This window comes from Vidua chalybeata, chromosome 6, assembly GCF_026979565.1.
Source record: "Vidua chalybeata isolate OUT-0048 chromosome 6, bVidCha1 merged haplotype, whole genome shotgun sequence".
Lineage (NCBI taxonomy): Eukaryota > Metazoa > Chordata > Aves > Passeriformes > Viduidae > Vidua > Vidua chalybeata.
The window spans coordinates 49,518,337-49,538,177 of record NC_071535.1 but is presented as its reverse complement, the minus strand read 5'-3'; the positions used below and the strand labels follow the sequence as shown (position 1 = coordinate 49,538,177).

General features: G+C 37.4%; 1 protein-coding gene across 1 annotated transcript in view; it reads right to left on the bottom strand.

The window, feature by feature from the left end:
* USH1C (USH1 protein network component harmonin) overlaps window positions 1–19,275 on the bottom strand; it is a 46,774-nt gene extending 27,499 nt beyond the window's left edge. Inside the window, exons 1-13 of the mRNA XM_053945670.1 lie at window positions 19,240–19,275; window positions 15,273–15,340; window positions 13,147–13,290; window positions 12,535–12,673; window positions 6,737–6,845; window positions 6,616–6,640; window positions 5,866–5,923; window positions 5,005–5,108; window positions 3,749–3,833; window positions 3,298–3,357; window positions 2,985–3,041; window positions 1,055–1,197; window positions 378–443 (exon numbers count right to left, since the gene is read on the bottom strand). Of these exons, the coding sequence (XP_053801645.1) occupies window positions 378–443; window positions 1,055–1,197; window positions 2,985–3,041; window positions 3,298–3,357; window positions 3,749–3,833; window positions 5,005–5,108; window positions 5,866–5,923; window positions 6,616–6,640; window positions 6,737–6,845; window positions 12,535–12,673; window positions 13,147–13,290; window positions 15,273–15,340; window positions 19,240–19,275 (1,094 nt within the window). The remainder of the gene's footprint in view (window positions 1–377; window positions 444–1,054; window positions 1,198–2,984; window positions 3,042–3,297; window positions 3,358–3,748; window positions 3,834–5,004; window positions 5,109–5,865; window positions 5,924–6,615; window positions 6,641–6,736; window positions 6,846–12,534; window positions 12,674–13,146; window positions 13,291–15,272; window positions 15,341–19,239) is intronic.
* Between the last annotated feature and the right edge of the window lie 566 nt (window positions 19,276–19,841).

The window sequence follows — 19,841 nt, the reverse complement described above, 5'->3', positions numbered from 1 at the left end:
TTTTTCTCTTAGAATTAAATGTAGTTTTCAGTGACAACAAAGTAAACAAGTTCTGAGACACAGAATTTCCTTAATCTTAAGTTTCTCTATTTATTAATAATATTTTTAAAATAAGTGCATAACTTTAACTTCACACTGAATTTGTTATTGCCTCAAGTTTATTTATAATCCTCACATTTACAGGTGCTGATTTTCAGATCAGTTTCCTATTCTTTAACTGTGGTGTACTTACTGATACATACTGGATCCCACATTTAGCTAAATGGAAATACTACACATTTTACTTGAAAGCAACATGCAGAATATTTTCAGACAGATTTAATACACAAGGAACCCTTTTTCAGGTGACACATTGCCTGTGTAAGGTTTTTACTCACTGCTCTATTTCTCTGCGATATCTCTCTTCTTCCTCTGCAGCCTTCTGGGAAATCTCCAGCTTTCTTCTATAATAACAGGAATTAGGACAACATGATAAAAATAGTGTTTTCTGAGTAAGAACCTGAACAAAGTGTGTCAGCACGTAGTTAGTAAAGACAGTAAATATATTTGATTGCGGGAAAATGCTCTGTTTTAAAAGTCATCTGTAAGATTCCAAAGGTTCAGTATGGTTTCCTAGGAACCCTGAGGACATTCCTGACCATCTGGATAATAAGGGCATATCATCTACTTCATTCTTTACGTCACAACCTCCTTCTGAGGCAAGACTATAGCGTGTTTCTGTATGAGTATAAAATTTCTGACTGTCTTGCTAAAAATAAAGCATGAGTGAATAGCATCAGGAAAATAATGAATATCACACTGAATCATTGGGGTACAACAGTCAGGGAGTAGAGTGACCCTTCTACTTAACATGATATCAGCTTTGAAAGCCCAGAATATCAAGGACAAACATTTTATGAACAGAGACTCTTCAAAAGCAAAATGAAGTTAATCTAAGTTGAGAATCTTCTCACTTCTGTGAGAAATATCACAGAAATAATAATGTGCTCCTGTCTTCCATGCCCTCTCCAAATCCAAGCTAAATTTTTCAGACTGCCCTATAGAGGGTTCTCACAATCTCTCTTTCTCTTGCTGCTCTTTGATGATTTTGTTGGTCTCCAGTGCAAGCCGCTTCTGATGCATTAGCTCTTGGCGTTCTTGCTCACGGAGACGTGCTTCTCTTTGCCTTTCTTCTTCAGTCATGAACAGCTCCTTGCCCTGCAATCAAAACCACCACCCCAATCAATTGTGAAAATATCTCATGAATGCAGTTCTTCTAGGAAATCATTCAAACCCAGTTACATAGTAGCACATCTGCCATTTCCACATTGCTCTTCCTGAAGAAAACACCCTGAAAGATCCTCAAAGACCTGACCACTTACTCCAAGGAGCTATTCTAATTTCAGCCTCTAAGTTACTATGTACCAAAAACCTCAGACTAGGTTTGCAACTACTGAAGTCAGCAACAACATTGCAGGGGTCATGCCAAACACATGCTCAGTGTGTCACCCAGAAAAAAATTCACATTATACTTCCTTGAAATCTCACTGAGCAATGAAATGCCAGAGAACAGAACACTGAATGATTCCCAATATGAAGACAATTACACTTACTGTGTTTTAGTGCTCTTATGCCTGGCTGCTGCAGAAATGTGTTATCATTCAGGTACTCAAATGTACAGAGAATGTACATCCCAAAAACACTGCATAGTTTATGTATTTCAGTTGATTTTGTTCCTGTTTCATTTGCTTTACAATAGCACTATTTTTTTGTTCAAGAAAGATATCTCCATACTGCTATAGGTAGAACACTTTGATAACATTAATCTAATTTTCATTTCTGAAATTAAAATCCCATGTTAATTAAGAATGTAGGATTTTTCCTGTCTCTAAAGTGCAAAGTAGAGATCTTGAACAAAACCAGGCATTGAGGAATGCTTGTGAACCATAATAGGGAAAGTGTTTCCTTATGCTATCTGTTCTCCAAAGACGTCTATTGAGAAGATGATGCAAGGTAAAAGAGTGAGGAACAGAATAATTTCATAGCAACAATTTGCCATTTTAAGGATACCACACCAGTGATGCATGCTGAGGTAGATCTCGTATTTTTAAAGTTGTTAACATAACTGGGAGTTAACATCCTTAAGATGTTGAACTCCTGGAGCTTAATCAACTAGCCCAGAGTATTTGTTTAAATAATCTCTACAGTGCCTTTGGACAAATTCATCTTTTGTTATTGTAAGAGTAGATCAAATAAACTATTAATTCCTTAATGTTGCTAAACAGTATACATGAGCCCTTAGGAAGTAGCTGAAGTGACTTGTTAAATTTTTTTTTCCCTATTTAATTCATTTGCAGGGCAATTAGAAAACACCATCTTTGATTAGTCCATGGAACTTGATTATCCTCTTGTATACAACCACACACTTTCTATAAGAAGGATTAAAGCAGTAAAAACCTTAAAACATTTATTGAAAGTCACACTGAAGTCAGAGATTTAATTAATTTCAGCTGGCTTTAGATTAGACCCCAAAGGCTTATAGTTCTGTTGCACAGAAATGAACTGTGGAATGAAAAATTGAGCAATTTTCAGTGTGTCAATACGCTAATGAGATCAGATAAACAGTTACAAAAGGAATTCATTTGGAATAAGACTAAGGCATCAGCTATTCAGGATTAAAAATTATTTGTCTCCAACCCAATTCACCTTTCATGTTTCAGAAGCAGATATCTATTAGAACAGAAGCTCTCAAACAGAGAGACAACTACAATAAAGCTAATTTGCATTCCTTGTCAAGGGAATGGTTCTGCATTGGCCCACAATCATGTTTCAATTGAGAATACTTAGTGTGGTACTAAAGAATCACATTGCCACTCAAAACTGTCCTGGTTTGACAGAGGTATAGATCTTATAAAGAAACATAGCTTTTGTTTTTATGCCATTGATTTACTTACATAGCAATTTTCTGCTTACAAATGTTCTGCTTTTACAAATATACTACTTACAGCACCTGCTACCACAGAGATAGTCAAAGTACGGCTGCTCTTGAGCACTCTGACAGCCTGCAAATTAAAACAAAACAAAAATCAGTGTGAAGGAAGGGATAAAAGGCCAGAATAATGCTAGTTGCCAAGGCTGGAATTACCAGAACTAAACAGAGTGGTAGGTATGCGAATATCCAAAATCCCATGTTCAATACTCAACCACTTAAGTCAGTAGCCCAGTATCAAAACATACTTTTTGTGGACAGGAAAAAAGGACAGATGTTTAATAAGCTGACAACTACAAATCCAGGGAATTAAGAAGACTTGATTTTACCTCTTTATGATCCACATTAGAAAAGTCCACTCCATTCACCTCAACAATCTGATCACCAACCTAAATAAATTAATGCAAATTTTAGTACAGATGCTAAGTTAGTACATGTATTCAATGCAAACAGAAAGAGATGTGCTCTCTAACAACCTTCACATATCAATCATGGGTACTGGCAGAGTGCAAGGGGAACAGACTGGAAACTGGTCAGGCTTGCATGTACTCCTGCACTGGGATCTGCTATTGCCACTGCTAGGCATCAAATCCTGAACTTAAAAGAACATTGTTCTGACCCAGGTCACTCATGTTAATAAAATTTTGGAAAACTAACTTTGTTTGAAATGTAACCACCAGGTATTTCTTTCCCACGGGAAAAAAAACCATGAGTCCTTGGAGTTATCAATACAAAACAAGAATTCCTTGTGGTACCTACCTTGGAAGGTGGCAAACTTACCTCTAAGCCCACCTCTGCTGAAAGAGAACCGGGCTTAACATTGCTGATAAAAATACCCGGTTTTTGTGTTGGACCACTGGAAATACTGGAAATGTAAAAAACCCCAAACATTAATTGGATGATATTTATAGAATAATTTTTATGAGGAATACATTGTAATACAGTGAGTAGTTTTAGTTGTTTCCTTATTTTTTTTTTTTTGCTTAAAGAATATTTATGGTATTAGCCAATTCTGAAACAAACACCAAAACTTACCAGTACACACATAATGTTTTATCATCCCACTTTTCTATTCTCTACACCACAAAACTGGTTTAAAAGAAAAAACTAAAAGAAAAATATTTAAGCTTCTGTATTTTGCCTTACATGCTGAAACTTACGTGTATGCTGACCTACACTCTCTAAAGGATTGGGACACTAATGATATTTGAAAGTGAGCAAGGAACACAATGAACAATTACTAATTATTTACTGAACTGCAAGATACTGTATGTATAAAACATTGTCATTTTGTTAGGATTACTTATTAGGAGCAAGAAGGATATTTCATCCAGAGGATAACATCTAGCTCAGGAATTTTAAGCTGCCATCTAAGGTAGGCCTAGATACAGAAACAAATTTTGTAGATTATATATTCTACAAGTGATGCTGAACCACCCCTCCAGGTTTGTAAGTATTTTTTTAAAAATCTTTATATCCTCCAGAAAAAAGGTCTGATAATTACCACTATATATTTCTAAATATATAAGAAATCCTACAATATCCCTTCTACTCCAAAACCACCATAAGTATTGCAACGACAGGAGTCCAAGAATCCCAGAATGATATTTCTAAAAAGCCTTTCAAATTCAACATTAATTTTAGGAGCTGGATGTAGCTTTGTGATGGTGTTTTAGTGCTGAAAAGGGTCAGAGAAGGCAGAGAGCGAACCTGAGAGTGGATAGTGCTGGAATTTGCTATATCACCAAACACACTTTTAAGTATTTAAAAATGCAAAAGCATTTAAAAGATCCAATTCCATGACAAGTTGTACTAAAACACTTTCAGTCTGCTCTTATTTTTAAATTTTAAAGTTTTTTTCTTCATGACAGAACTTTTAACACAGGTACTTACAATTTGCCTAAAAATATGTAATATGTGCCACATATTACATATGTTAGTTTGCCTTCCTGATCCAGCATGGATATTTATTTTCCTGACATCATATCCAAGAAGGATGGAAATAAAGTGACATTAAATAAAAAATGTGTACCCACCTGCATCCCATGCCTTTTGTACCAATCAAGCTAATGAAGACTTTCTTCTCTTTATTGTCTCTCCCTCCAGAAGAAGCAAGTCCAGCAACACTGCCCTTTCCTTCCTGTAGAGGGATTAAACAATGCTGCAGATGTTAATTCTGTCTTGAATTCACATCAAGATTACTATAAAATTTCATGTAGCCAGCATGAATCCCAGCCAGCATCAAGATAAGATTCAAGGTCCTATCCTGCTGGAAATGAATGTGAAGCAGAGTAATTTCAGTGGAGCTGCATGGCTGAGGTGAAAGACTGAACTTATCTGTTTGGAGAAGATTACTTGAATAGTCAAAATTTTGTCTTCAGAAAAGAGTGGAGGAAAATTAGAGGAAAGTGATATGGAAAAATAATAATTTAGATTTTCCCTGACAAAAGGGTTGGAGAAATACATGATAAGGCTCCCTATTTAATTAAGTCTTTCTTGCTGAAAGCAAAAGAACAGTAATTGTGGTGTTTCTTTTCACATCGGCAACCCTTAGAACTCACTTGCATTCAAAGCTGTAATTCCTCCACTAGTATGCCTAAAATAGGCCAAATAATCAGATAAAGATTTATGCAGAACTGTAGCCTGGGAAGCTAATAAGCTCAAGCAAAATGAAGTAGTTAATGAAGAAGCAATTTCATTTGTGTCCTGCCCTTTCCTTACCTGATAGCTCTAGAATAATTTCATATCACAAAAGATATTCCTCACAGAATTCTTTCAACAAGATATTGCAGTGTAGCAATGCATATAATAGCTTCTCTGATAATGTCAGAGGAGAAAGTGTTTCAGAACCATTACAGATTCTCCAGAAGACATTTAACAAAATATTGATCTCTTACCCCAGACTCTGACACAAACTGATCCACATATTGCCATTTAAGGGGTTCATCTGGTGAACTGAAAGGAAAAAATAATTTTAAATAATGGGACAAAATAAATGTCAATGTATTCCAGAACCTACTTTGGAATGGAACTTTCAGTTTTGCATCCACAACTTTCTTTGAATACCATTCACATTTCATTTATTTTCCAGCAATTTAAATAGAACATTAAACAAGCATACAATTATTTGGGCTAGTAAAGAGTGAATATAAAATTGATAGAGCCCTCTCAGGTGAAACAATTTTAGGAAACTCAGAGAAGATGTAAAATGAACTGTAACCACTCAAACATCTTACATAAATGTCTATGCAGAGCGACACCTCCTGTCATTTCTCAAACATTCCACCTAAAGATTTCGCTTTTCAGCAAAAATTGGAAGACCAAAACAATTTTAAATTTATCTAAACTCTGAAGCCATCATCAAATGCTACATACACAAAGAAGAAGTGGAGCTCTCTGCTAAGCTAGATGCAATGATAATTAAATTTCCAGGAGATATCTGTGACAAATGAGGAAATAGAAATTGTTTCATTTAAATAGGCAATTGGTATAAAATCAGATTCATCAAGCAAGACATCTGCCTGTTCATTAAAAAGGATGTGACATTTTAATCAGCATTCGCACATTTTCATAATTAAATACAGATTCTTTGGATAGAAGAGGCAGTGTGAAAATGAATAATCTGTTTTCAAATAAAAAGCCATTACCTTTTAACAGGTATCATGCCAATATCTGAAAAAGAAAAATACTTTGTTAGGTTTCTGCAGACCACAAGCAATCCATTAATAGCAGTCTTTGGTGATACAGGTGATTTTTTGCATTACTTACGTCTAACTTTTATGGACACGATTTTCTTTGTACGAATGAGGTTTATGACTTCTTCGTGTGTGCATGACGAAATGGAATATCCATTTATGCGCACTATCTCATCCCCAACCTCAAAAACAGAAAGGAGAAGAAAAAGTAAGTGTGAGTTAATAATTCAAAAAGTTTTTAAGATTGAATACAATCTGGCAATCATTTTAATGCAAAAGTAAGATAATGTTGATTCATGAATACTTTCTGAATTTCAGGTAATGTCAGATCAGATTTTCCTATATTTGTTTTGAACTAATACCAAACACCAAAAGAGCAAATTAATGGCCAAATAACAATTTTATAAATAATGTCTACTATACATCAGATTTGTACTCCACAGATTACCTTAAAAGCAAGAGTCTGTTTTAATTCCCATAATTTGGGGGTTATTTTCTTCTTTTATACTTCAGAAGTTAAAGTTTGCTTTTACCACATGTTTTCTGAGACACCTTCCTTATTATATTTGATCAATAGGAAACTAAACTTAGTCTTATTATCTTGCCTGATTTTGGATTGAGAAAATGCATTATTTTAAGGGATTTTACCTTTTTGCCTTTGTTTGGGGACCCTGCTAACATTTATTGGCAATCCAAGGGCAGCACCCCAAGGACATTCCCTGGCAGTGTTCAATTTAATAGTGTGGAACAGACAAGATGCTTTCAGCCACTTCTATAAAATTTCAAATCTTATTTATCAAAGTATAATCAAAAAGTTTCTCTTCCTCTAATATAAATCCAAATTTGATGTGCTATGATGACGAGTGAGAATTTTCCAAGTTTTTATGAGCTCTGCCCAATGATCCTCTTACCTAGCTAGGCTGAGAAAGAATCGGTGATGAAGACATTGCCTACTTCATTTATTATTGCCTACTTAATATCTGCTGAAGATTAGAGTGAAAAATGCCAGGTCATTTTTCACCATAAGCAAAGACTTTTACTTGACATTAAGCACATGACGTGGCTGTATGAAAATTAATGCGTGATTTCTTCCATTATCAATGCAGATCGATCCACTGCACAGTAAAATATACAAATTATTACCATGAAATTACATTAACAAACCATCAACAATATCATCTTATACCTCTGATCTCCACATGGACAAAGCCAAATATTTTGGGTCCTTTCTAGTACCATTTCCTCTGAACTATTGTGAATATTTGTTATGTAAAATGTATTTGATGAGACTTTTCTCATTAACATCAAAAGCACGGGATTTTATTCTCGGTCAATGAAACTTTAGGTTCCTCCTCACAAATGTGTCTGGCAGCATTATCCCCAGTTAATGATTGCCTAAAATGTTCCATTTAAAGAATCAAGAGTCAAGCTTCCAAATTTCACTTTAGGCTTAAGTTTTCCATGCTGGTTTCTGCATTTGGCTGATTTCAAGTTTCAGCAAAGTTAAAGAAACTATATTTTTAGTCAACAAAATTTGGGTGGACTGCATTATCAAGCTTGTTTAAAAAAAAACTATAATTACTTTATGAGAGGCTCTGTGCTTTCATTTTATATGAGAGGACTGAGAGGAATTGGAAGTAGAAATTCCTCAATATAGCCTGTGTTCTAGAGACTTTACCACACACAGAGACACGACATTGGATAACAGGACATTAGGCACGCTATCACCTTCTGCCTTTTTTCATATTGTAATAATGCCTTGAATCTTCCTACTGTGATCTGGTGAATTGAAAAAAAAAAAAAAAGCACAAACAACAACAACAAAAAAAAGGCCCATAAATGTATCTTTATTTCTTTCACAAGCTTTTATAATGCTTCTGGGAAGTGTCTCTTGCTCTGCAATGCCACACAAAACATTAACGTGTCCACTATACCAGCATTGCTCATGGTCACACTTTCCACTGCAGCTGAGGATTTTTATCTGACACAACACAGCATCAGAAGGCTACAAAAGCAAAGAAAACTGTCCTGCAGAACAGAACACACTCACAGAGGCAAAACAGGACTCTGGTCCCTAGCTCCTGACCAGTGGGACATCCACTCCCTCTGCTGGGCATCTAAAAAAATCTCATCCAGGGCAATGGCCTGCACTCCTAAGAGCTTGACAGTCAGATTTTTAAAATAATCTTTAGTAACAGCAGAAATAGGTCAGTAATGAAGGCTTTTGAGCATACCACCTGTGGTAAAAACACAGAAGCAGATAAGAAGAGCAGATGAGGTCTGCAGTTTATAGCTACACCCCTGACAGCTCTTGCTCTCACTCAACCAACTTGTTCCAAGTATTTAAAACCACGTACATCCACCCTGTCAATTTTCTGTTGATTTTACATACGTGGTGAAGAGGTAGGGTGGTCTTTTTGTTTGGTTTCCTTTTAGTTCAAGATCCCCCCTTACTCCACATCGTGCAGACTGTAACAGTGCATGGAGCTTGGGTTTGCACAAACCTGACTCTTTAAAAGGATAACTTATCATGCTGTTATTGACTGCAATGCTTTAACACACAGAAGCCCCCCAGTTTTAGGGCTGCAAATGACGGTGTCATCCTGGGGCTTCTGTACCAGCAGAACTCATACTGTTCTGAAGATCTCAGCATTCACTGAGTCAAATCTGTTCTCATCTCCCCAAGAGGCACTTGCACAATTATAAATGCACACAAGAGCATATTTTATTTTCCCCTCCAGTACAGGAATGAGCTTTTCCCATACAGATATTTTTAACACTCTCCTTTAACAGACTGTCATCCTATTTCTGAAACTCAACACTCTTTACTCAACCTAATGACATTTGCATTGCTGACAGACAATGACTGCTTTACAAATAACCCAATCTAGGCTGAGCTACAGGAGATGTATAGGCATATAGCAAACTGCTTCTCTTTAGGATACTTGAACAGTTTTTCCTGAACAATGGTATCTAATATTGGGGCAATTAATAGCTGTTTTCATGTATTTTGTTACTTTTGTACAGATATCACTGTATACCAAGATAATGAATCAGAGCTCTAGAGATAATTGTCTGTGGGACCGAGCAGAGTAGAACAGTAACAATTATTTTGGTATTATATCACAGTTTCCCCTTTCCCTATCCAACAGAGAGATGACAGACCTTTTAGAAAAAAGATGCAAACCTAACTTTTCTCAAGTAAAATGCCTATTATTTCTAACTTTTAACATGAGAAATATAATATTTAGTGCTTCTAGGAAATTGAAGGGCTTTATATAATAACATCAACTGTTTCAAATTTCCCATTTTGTATACTGCTTCCACTTTCATCATTCACACCAATCTCTTTGTATTCAGCAGAACCCTCACACACAAGTATCAAAATGCAGTGAGGGGTGGGAGGGGGAGAGATGAAGTCCATTTCTTAATGGAAGGACAAAACACTTGTGCCTTTTAGAGAAACTGTAGTAAAACAAGGGTCAAACCTACAAGTGCCACAGAGAACCTTCATTATTATTTGGTCATTTTAATGTAACTTGGAAAGTACCTCAAGGAGAACACATGCAATTTGAACTGGAAATTTTAAAAGCAGCAGGCATAAAACTGATGGTGTAATAGAAAATCATTATACCTTTCTCAGACTGCATTTTTGGGATTGAAAATATGTAGAGATTTTGTTAAATAAATCAGGTGGGTGAAATTTCAGAAGCAGTTGGCTTTACTGTGAGACAGCAATTTAGAACAATGGGCTGCCTGTCAGGTCTTGTTATTCAGTGAGGTTCAGAAAGTGCCTAATGCCACCTATTATTCAGACACTTTAGGCTGAGCTTTAACACCACATATCAAAACCCAGAAGCCAGGCAGTTACAGGAGCTGCAAAGCACCATCTGCCCATATAAATTCATGTAATTGAACCCTAACAAATTTAGAGGCAATCTCAAGCATTCTTCCCCCTTATTGTCCCTACTTTGTCTGCTAAATCCTAACAATGTTCTGACTTGCAACAGGGTTTGTACACTCCAGCCCAAAGATCCTTTACAATCCCCCTCACTGACACCAACATGTCCTATGATGACCTCAGTCACAGAAAGCCATGGGGCCTTTTTGTGTACAGAGAAAGCAGGAAAACTGACATCCTAATAAGAGCACAACAGCTGAACATCACTCCTTATCCAGTGATGGTGTCAAAACATTAGTCTGAAACAAGCAGAGAAGCAGAGCTGCAACACAGCATTAACACCAATACATTAGAACGGCAATTTAAGGCAGTGGCTATTAAGTCCTTTATTGATCAGCATCATTAGTGCCTTTCAATATTTTCCAGAAGATGTTTACAAAAGCCATATAAGTGACTGGTCTTGATCTTTTTCTCAAGTTTCTAGCAGTTGAGGAAGGAAGCAGAGGGAATCTCTCCTACTGAGCTCACCACAGCCCAGGAACAACTCCCTTGTCTACACTTCCCATTCTTGCTGTGTAATGCAGAAGATGAGGCACAAGAACTTCTGTAGTGCAAACTGAGAGGGTGCATCAGTGTCCTTTTCTGCCGTTGCCCATCGGCAAATCCCATGCTTAAATTAGGCTGACAACACACAGAGCATAAGGTTTGCGCTGAGCTGTAACACCCTCTCAGTTCTAACTACACATAGAATTTGTGGTTTTGTTCCAAGGAGTTTCTAAGACATCCCCCTGGATGCACCTTTCTTGCATGCCAGTCATGCACCTAGGCAGAGCAGGCTGACAGAAGATGGAACTAATTCAAAGGTGATTTTGGATGGGATATATAGGTATGAGTGCACAAACAGAAGAGGAACAGTTTAAATTTTAGAAAGCTTTCAGCATGAGTGAGACAAACATGGAAACCTAACTTCAATTGCCTTGTTGACAGATATTTATTTTTATTTTTTCGTCTAAGAGATTTGTGAGGTAATACTGAAGCATATATACAAAAACATGCTAGCTTAATTAAACACTGTAATGACTTGTGCTAGTCTAATATATTTGGAACTAGTGTTAAACATAATCCTTAGCCATCAGTACCTACAGCAAATATTCAGACTTGACAAATTAAAAATAACCAGGCATATTAGCCTTTCCAGTCAGAAATTCAGATCTTTAGTACACCTTATCAGATTCAAAGTCTGATAGAAAGATACAGACATTTGGCACAGCAATTTCTCACTTCTCTCTTCACTAAGCAATGCCACATTCAAAAAGAAACCAAACATCCAGAACTTTATTTATGCAAATTGCATAAGTATTGCAGTGTTTCTACACATAATTATTTTTGCCAACCTTATCGGCAAGTTCACGTATCCAAAATTCAATCACAGAAAGTGCAATCCTATGCAGTACAGAGGACACTGGGAATAGTGAAAAATATATTCTTTCGTTTATTGCATAAACTGAAACCCCCACAATTTATACATTACATTCAAGTAAATATTTCATTATACAAATTATATCTATGCAAGATGGAATTAACACTTTTAGTATTTATATGTTCTGTTCTACATTTAATCAGAACTTAGCAACCTAAAGCACTCTTCCACAGTCTAGAAATCTTTCTTTCCATCTGCTTACATATAACTGTTGCTACTCAAGAAGTATAAGCATTCCAGAAAAACTTTTAACCTTCAAAAATTAGCAGATCCCAAACAAGGAAAAATAAAAAGTTTACGTATCATTAAAAACAGCAAAAATTAGCATTTTAAATGACTTGATTCACCACTGGTATAATGGTATTTACCATGGTATTGCTTTACATATCTTAGGAATCCTATCAGAAGAGACAAAGAGTGTCTTAGCAAAATCAATTTCTAAATGTTAAAGAACAACCTTTAGCATCTAACATGAATAGAAATTTCTTACCTGAAGTCCAGCATTGTCTGCCTGTCCTCCTTTAACTAACTGGGAGATGAAGAGGCCACAGCTGAATTCCACTCCACCTCTTACACTTAATCCAAGCCCTTCAGCATTCAATCGGTCCAACCTCACCTCTTTTAGCTTTCTACAAAATGGAAAACGCTTGAATGTTCAGCTGCATAACACCTTGTCTCAATAATGTTTCATATGAAAGTTCAACATTATTTTAGTCATAAAAAAGCAAGTTTACTGAAGTTTGAATGGATGTGTGTTAACTAAAGCCATCAAGTTTATTCATATGAAAAGATATTTGTAATCACTGAAACTGCTTTTAGAAGGTTAGAGCTATGAGATTTTTTTATTATTAAAGAAAAATGAGAAAATACAGGTTTTGACTTCTTTACCCTGCTTTTACTAGATTAAACCACTTGGCAAACAATTTAAGTACAGTACAGGTAGCTGTAGTTCTAGCAAATATAGCAAAAGTAAAATAACTATGCCCAACTCTACACAGATAAACATTATTTTACTCTGAATTTACCTCAAAACTCAGTATTTCCTGTTTTTATTTAAGTGAACTGCATTGCATTGTTTTGTTGTTGTTCTGCATTTTCTTACCGCGATCGTTTGGGTGTAAGCTGATCATATTCCACCTGGTGTTTTAATGGGATGAGTGGGCGGATAGCATCGAACAGAGGCAACCTGCTTGGTTCATTAATCACGAGTTTTAGGTCTCCCACAAGCACTGGGAGATTCATAGACCTGCAAGAACACAGTGGCAAAACAAACACAGGGAAACAACACACCAACAAAAGGCTTCATTTTTATAACTTGTTGTGCACATGGCTTCAATATTTGCATGTCCTTTCAAGCTACCAAAAAAGATATTTATGCAGATACTGGTTTGATGAAAGCAAAATAGCCCCTGAGAAAGCAAACCTTCTGTAAATTAAGAATACTTGCTTCAAAACATGTGAAGTCTTCTATACATTCACTTGATCTCTTAAGGTCATGCACATCATGTTTATAGATGACATCTCCAATTTCATTCTCAGAGTACCCACAAGATTTATGGAACCATTTGAAAATAACTTTCCAGATTAGACATACCTGCCTAATGGATTTTTGTTTCCTTATTAGTTAGGGATCCTTGTAAGTAAATATAGGCTAGAAGCCCCTTCTTTTCCTGAACTTAGAGGACTGACAAATTGTTGCAATCCAAGAAAAAAAAATCATAATATTCAGCAGCTAAAGCAAAGAGTTTAAGTTCCAATTTTTGTTCGAAATCAAATTTGAAGGGTGATTAACTAATCCACAAAACCTACAGAAGTCAAACTCTTGTGAACATCTCTTTCGTGAGAGCTAACAAAGTGGTCTCCTTGAAACTGTCAGCACTTGAGATGGTTATAGTCTACAAAATATACGTTGTTGTACAGTTGCAAGAGTGGAGGGAATATCTAAAATTCAGTGGAGTTCAGTGGAGCTATTCCTATAAAATATTCAGTTAAACTTTTTCTGTTTTATTTGCTGTTCCCTTTCTTTAAAGTTACATTTTCTGGGACACAATATTTCTGAGGCATGGGCATTGAAAATACAGATCAGGAATACCTATATGGGATTAGAGGTCAAATACTTCTGGAAGTACTATTCACAGTGAAGCAGAAATTAAGTGCTAACTCCAGCAGCAATTGCACATATTTTTGCCCTGGGATATTTCATAATGTATTCCCAGGAAGTGATTTATCATCATCATATGTTCACAGAGATATTGAAAATTTTGCCCAAGACATTGCAATTGTGGAAATTGAAGAAAAGTTGCCATATGCATTGTTAATTTTGTAACTGCAAGAAGATTTTAAATAATTCAGATCTACTGAACCAGCTGGCTTTCCAAACAGCAGTCTTTATGAATGGAAAAGCAATTAGACAGACCTGAGTGAAACTGAATCAGATATGCAGCTGAATACCCCCATAACTACAAATATCAGATGGAAACATATACATTTCACTCAGCTGATAAACTTTTAATTACAATAGGAATGGAAACAATGTCTATGAGAGCCACTTGTCTATGATTAGTGGAAAATATGTTCTCATCTTCTCTGAAAAACAATGGATCATAGGCTGATGTCATTTGCAATGAAACAAGTCTGAGGCAACTGTTGTTTAAATCAGTTCAGCAAAAGGATTGGTAATAGGCCTATCACCTTTCCAATTTTTTACCATTGTGTTATAGTAAGCCAGAGTCATTAAACATGCCAAACAGATTCCAAGACTAAATTTTTCCAGCTTTGTGAAGGACAGTTGCAAAATTGTTATCTGAAAAGTTAGCAAAAAATCTTTGAAAAGTGATGTCAGCGAAAACTTTGTATCAAACAAATAAGCACTATTTGGAAATAGTAATGAATTTTATTAATGCTCTCTTCCTGTTTTCTAAGAACAGTTTTATCATGCAGGAGCTTCCCCCCACATACCTCCAGATATGAATCCACCAAACTCTTATAAAAAAACTGCCAAGTCATAAAACCGAATTAACTTTATAAGTGATTACAGACATGCTCATTCTTTGCCTGCAGATTATGCTGTGAAAACCACAAGATTTCACTAAACAGGATAAAACCCTCTTATTTCAATTACTTTTCTAGTAGCATATAGAAAGACTATTTAAAATAGTGAATATTAGTTCTTCAAATTTAAAAATATTAGTAAAATTCTACACAAACATATATGAAGCTAGATCTTACTGGTGGTACATCCGCAGCACGTCATAAAGGTAATCCTTCTCTGCTTCATTGTCAATTAATAGATTGACCTGAAAACCCAAAGACAATATTGTTAATTTCTGATTTAATAGCCACAAATGCTGAACATGAGAGACTTTCACAGATTCTTAAGCCATAGAGCAAGAGTTTCATCAAGGAAAAATATTTTTTTAAAGATAAACATGTTTTTGCAACAGAGCATTACCTCACAGTGTCACACTTACAAAGAGACTTTCTAAAATTAGTATGACAACAATTAGACAAGGTGGTGAATCCTGATATATTCTGTGTTCTAGATTTCCCCTCAGCAGTAGTATTATTACAGTAATATCATATTTGTCTTACCTGATAATCACTGTACTGTTGAATAAATGTCTTCAGAAACCTTTTTGGCCACTCGTTGATGTAGCACATGCTGTCACAGATAAAACCACCACACTGAGATACAATCTCTGTCCTGTCGTCCAAACCACCGATTTCAGGAGCTCACTTATAGCATTATGCAAACTGCTACACCTCTGTTCCTCTTTGCTCCAGCTCTTAACTGATAGAACTTGCTAGTTATTCTTTCCTCCCCCACTAATAGTACCTTTACTTAAACCAGCGTCATATTACTATGCCTGCTCTTGGATAATTACAGTAAATTAAAGCAAAAGAAAACCAAACCCAAATTCTTTCATGAGGAGTTCAATTTATATTCAGTGATAGCGAGACCCTCACTAATCTTACTTGTAGCAAGAGGTCACATCACATTAGTTTTACATCTGGACAAGCCTGATGTTTAGGAAAACAATTTTCATCTGACCTAAAGGGTAATATTACTGTGACATGAAGACTGAGAAGCAATTTGCATACTTAAAGAAAGGCCCTTTCTTTCCAGGTTTGCAATGGTTTGTATTATGTTCTAAACTAAATACATACTTCATATTCCTTTTGTCCCACTTGGCTCTCTAAAGCCAGCAAGACTTCACATACCAGTGGTTTTCTATTTTGTGTGCCTTCTGGCTCTCTAAAGCCAGCAAGACTTTGCATTCAGGTGGTTTTCTGTTACTTGTCTCCTCTGGAAAAAGACACTTTCAAAACACCTAAAGGCCAGAAAGCTACATGCAGGTCAAGATTGCTTTACAGTTATACCAGTGAATACCATTTGTTCACAGTGAATTTCAAAACACATAGGATAAAGTCTGCCTTAAAAGGAAATAAAATGTTTGCAATCAAAACTTCAGCAAGACTATGCACAGACTCGAGGCAAGGCTAGTTGTAAAGGTAAAACTCAAGGTCAAACTAATTCCAGCATCCATTTTTCACTTCCCTGACAGATAAAATAGAGAGCTCAATCCCCAGTGCTAGCTAAGGTACTGTACAAGCAGTGTCCTACAAAGAACATTAAATGTTTAAGTGTATCAACCCTACACAGCAAAGGGCAAAACCATCATCAACTCTTTTTCCTGACAGAGAAAGCAAAGATTAACAACATTCCATTTTTCTCCTAATGTGCCTGCTGGTGGATACATCCTCATTTCATCTCAGAAAATGGAGGGCCACATCTAAATTCTGCTATTTCTTCTGACAAAATATTCAGTCTTTCTGTTTGACTCCTGCACTTCTCATCCTAACCAGCAACTTCCTTCTCGTCTGATAAAACCCAACACCTAGGTGATTTCTAATATATTCAGAATGCTACAGCTGAGTTAATCATCCTGGGCCACCCCTACTAATGGGCCATTCTCCTCCTGCTGCCTTCTCTTCCATCAATTGTCACTGTATTATAGCCATCTGCATCTCATGCTATTTTCCTAATACTTTAACTCCTTGGGGTAAAATCTTACTGTAGACATATGCTTTACTTGGACTTATCAGCTTCTAAAAGCTGACTCTAATTTCATAAATCCTAAAATAACATCCCCCCAGTATCTTAAAAAAAAAATAAATCAGCGGTGATGTGGTATAACTTGGATCACAGAAGTATTTTAGTATCTATTTCTCAAGAAAATTACTGCAGAGTCATGGGATAGGTGATTTCACGTGTTTTAAACCAAGGATATTTAAAGAAAAATCATCTGGACACAGCCCTGGACAATTGGCTCTTGGTAGCCCTGAGCATGGGGCAGAGGACCTCCAGGTGTCCCTTCCACCCTCAACCCTTCTCTGATAATTAAAGAGTCCTCACAGTAGTTGTATAATAGATAACCCTAGACTAAAAAGAGTTGCTTACGCTCTATTTCTCACTACACACATTGCACTGTTTTTCCTAGAAATTAATAAAAAGTCGTCACACAGTCTGCACCTACATACATACAAAAAAAAATGAAGTCTGTCAAGACGTCTACCTAAGTTTATTCAGTGGAATAGAAGCTGTGGAAAAAGCACTTTTTTGATGTGGAAAACGTTCAGATGACAGTAATGCACTAGGTTAGCACTATTCCAATCTGCCAGATTTCAAAGAAGAGTATGAAGTCCTGTTTAAGCTACACAGATTTTGGAAAAATATTGAAGGAAAGGGAAAAACTGGTTTGAATATATAACATATTTTACATTGCTGCTTGGTTGATAGGAAAACTGATTAAAATTGCCAAGAAAAAAGAAACTAAGAAAAAAAGAAAAGAAGGGAAACAGCCATTAACTGAGGAAATTTAGAGTTTGTAGTGAGCATCTTCACTGGTATATCACAGAAAAAGTAAGCATCCAAGACTGTGGATACTGCAGAGGTCACTAGAAGCAGGATGATACAAAATAAAAAAAATAAAAGACCCGTTTCAATGTCTTCTAACTCACATAAAGCTGTCACTGATACCTGCATCCCAGCTGTTTGCAGCAACACTGACAATACATCTTACATTATCAGGGGTGGGGCTTGAATGATTTATGAATTATAGCAGCAATGAAAGGGAAAAAGTTTAAAGTTCAAGACAGTAACCACCCACCTAGAAACCAAAGTCTTTACAGAAATGTTGCACAACCCACTGTTGAGTTATACAGTAATATGGAGCAAGGCAGAAACAATGTGCTAGATGGCTACAGTCATTATTATGGAATATCCAGGTCCTTAATGCTTTTGAACTCCAATTTTTGACTTACAGAAGTTTTTTTTTTGCAGTCCCTCTAATTCATCCTAACAATCCTTTGGTTAATGTGTTTATTACCAGGAGGCAGATACTTTTATAAATCATTACGTTACTTTGTGGAAATTGAGCGTCCTAGCAGATTAAAAAAAAACAAAAACAAAAACCCCCCAAAAAACCCAGAAAAAGCCAAATCAACCACAACTTCCTTCACAAAATAAAACACCCCCCCCCCCCAAACACTACAGAAAACCTTAATCTGAGAGAGTCCTAAACGGCTTGGCAAAAACATCTTTTACACATAACTATTATAATATAAACTATTTCCCTCCTCCTTTCATTAATTAGAGCTTTTTGAGCGTTCTTCGCTCATACAATTTTGCGCTCTGCCGAGCACTTATTTAACCGGATAAATGACAAGACGACAAAATGCCAAGCAGCCCGAGCCGCTCCATGTATCAAGTGCGTTTGCACATGAGCGCCCAGATGCGCTGGGAAATGTTAAGGTGGAACCAGAGCGGGCCGAGCCCCGCCGGGTGCGCGCAGGGCTGAGCGGGCACTGCCAGCGCCTGGACTTCAGCACCTTCCCCGAGCAGCACCAGCTCCAACGGGACATTAAACAAAAAATAAACTGTTCCAAGCCCTGAAAACGCTCGTGCACTGGGGAACGTTCCTCTTCTCTCCCTCTCTTTCTAAGGGCTTTAACACCCAACCCGCCCCAGGAGGCTGCCACCCGCGCCGGTGGCAGGGCAGTGCAAAGTCCCCGAGCTTCCCCCTTCCTGCCCCGCGGCTCACCGGGGCAGAGCCGTGCCCGGCCAGGGGGGCTGTGCTGCCCTCAGCCTCCGCTCCAGCCGGGGAGGCGGCCCCGGCCGTCCCCGCCGCCTCACCTTGTGCCGGAACTCGCGGGCGACGCGGCGCTCCATGGTGCGGCTGCGGGAGCGGCGCGGGCGCTGCGCGGGTGCGGGCGCTGCGCGGGGCGGCTGCGCGGGCGAGGCCGCGCCCCGGGGCGGTGAGAGGCGCGCTCGCCACATCCTCCGGCATCCCCGGCATCGCAGGGGACGGGCAACCGGGCACCGCTACCCACCCTGCGCTTGCGGCCGAAACGGCCGAGAAAGTAAAAGTAGAAAGAAAATAAACATCCATCCGTACACGGCCCCCAGCCCCACGGTGTGCTACCCGCGCTTTTACCCGGGCTGATTTGCACAACTGGCTCTCCTCAAACGGCACTCAGCTCCCGTACAGATTTCTCTCCTGTATTTGTAGGTATGCATGTCAGTAACACTGATAGTTAAGGAAAGCACGAATATGTGAACTTTAAAGCATACTAGCACCCGGGTTAAAAACAAAACAACCAAACAAAAAAGAATCTAAACCTAAACAAACAAAAAAATTGCTTCAATAAATTGCTATACGGCAAATAATCTCAACTTCCTTGGTTTTAGGTAAGCAGAGTGAAGCTAATGCATCATTGTCTAAATCAGACTTCCCC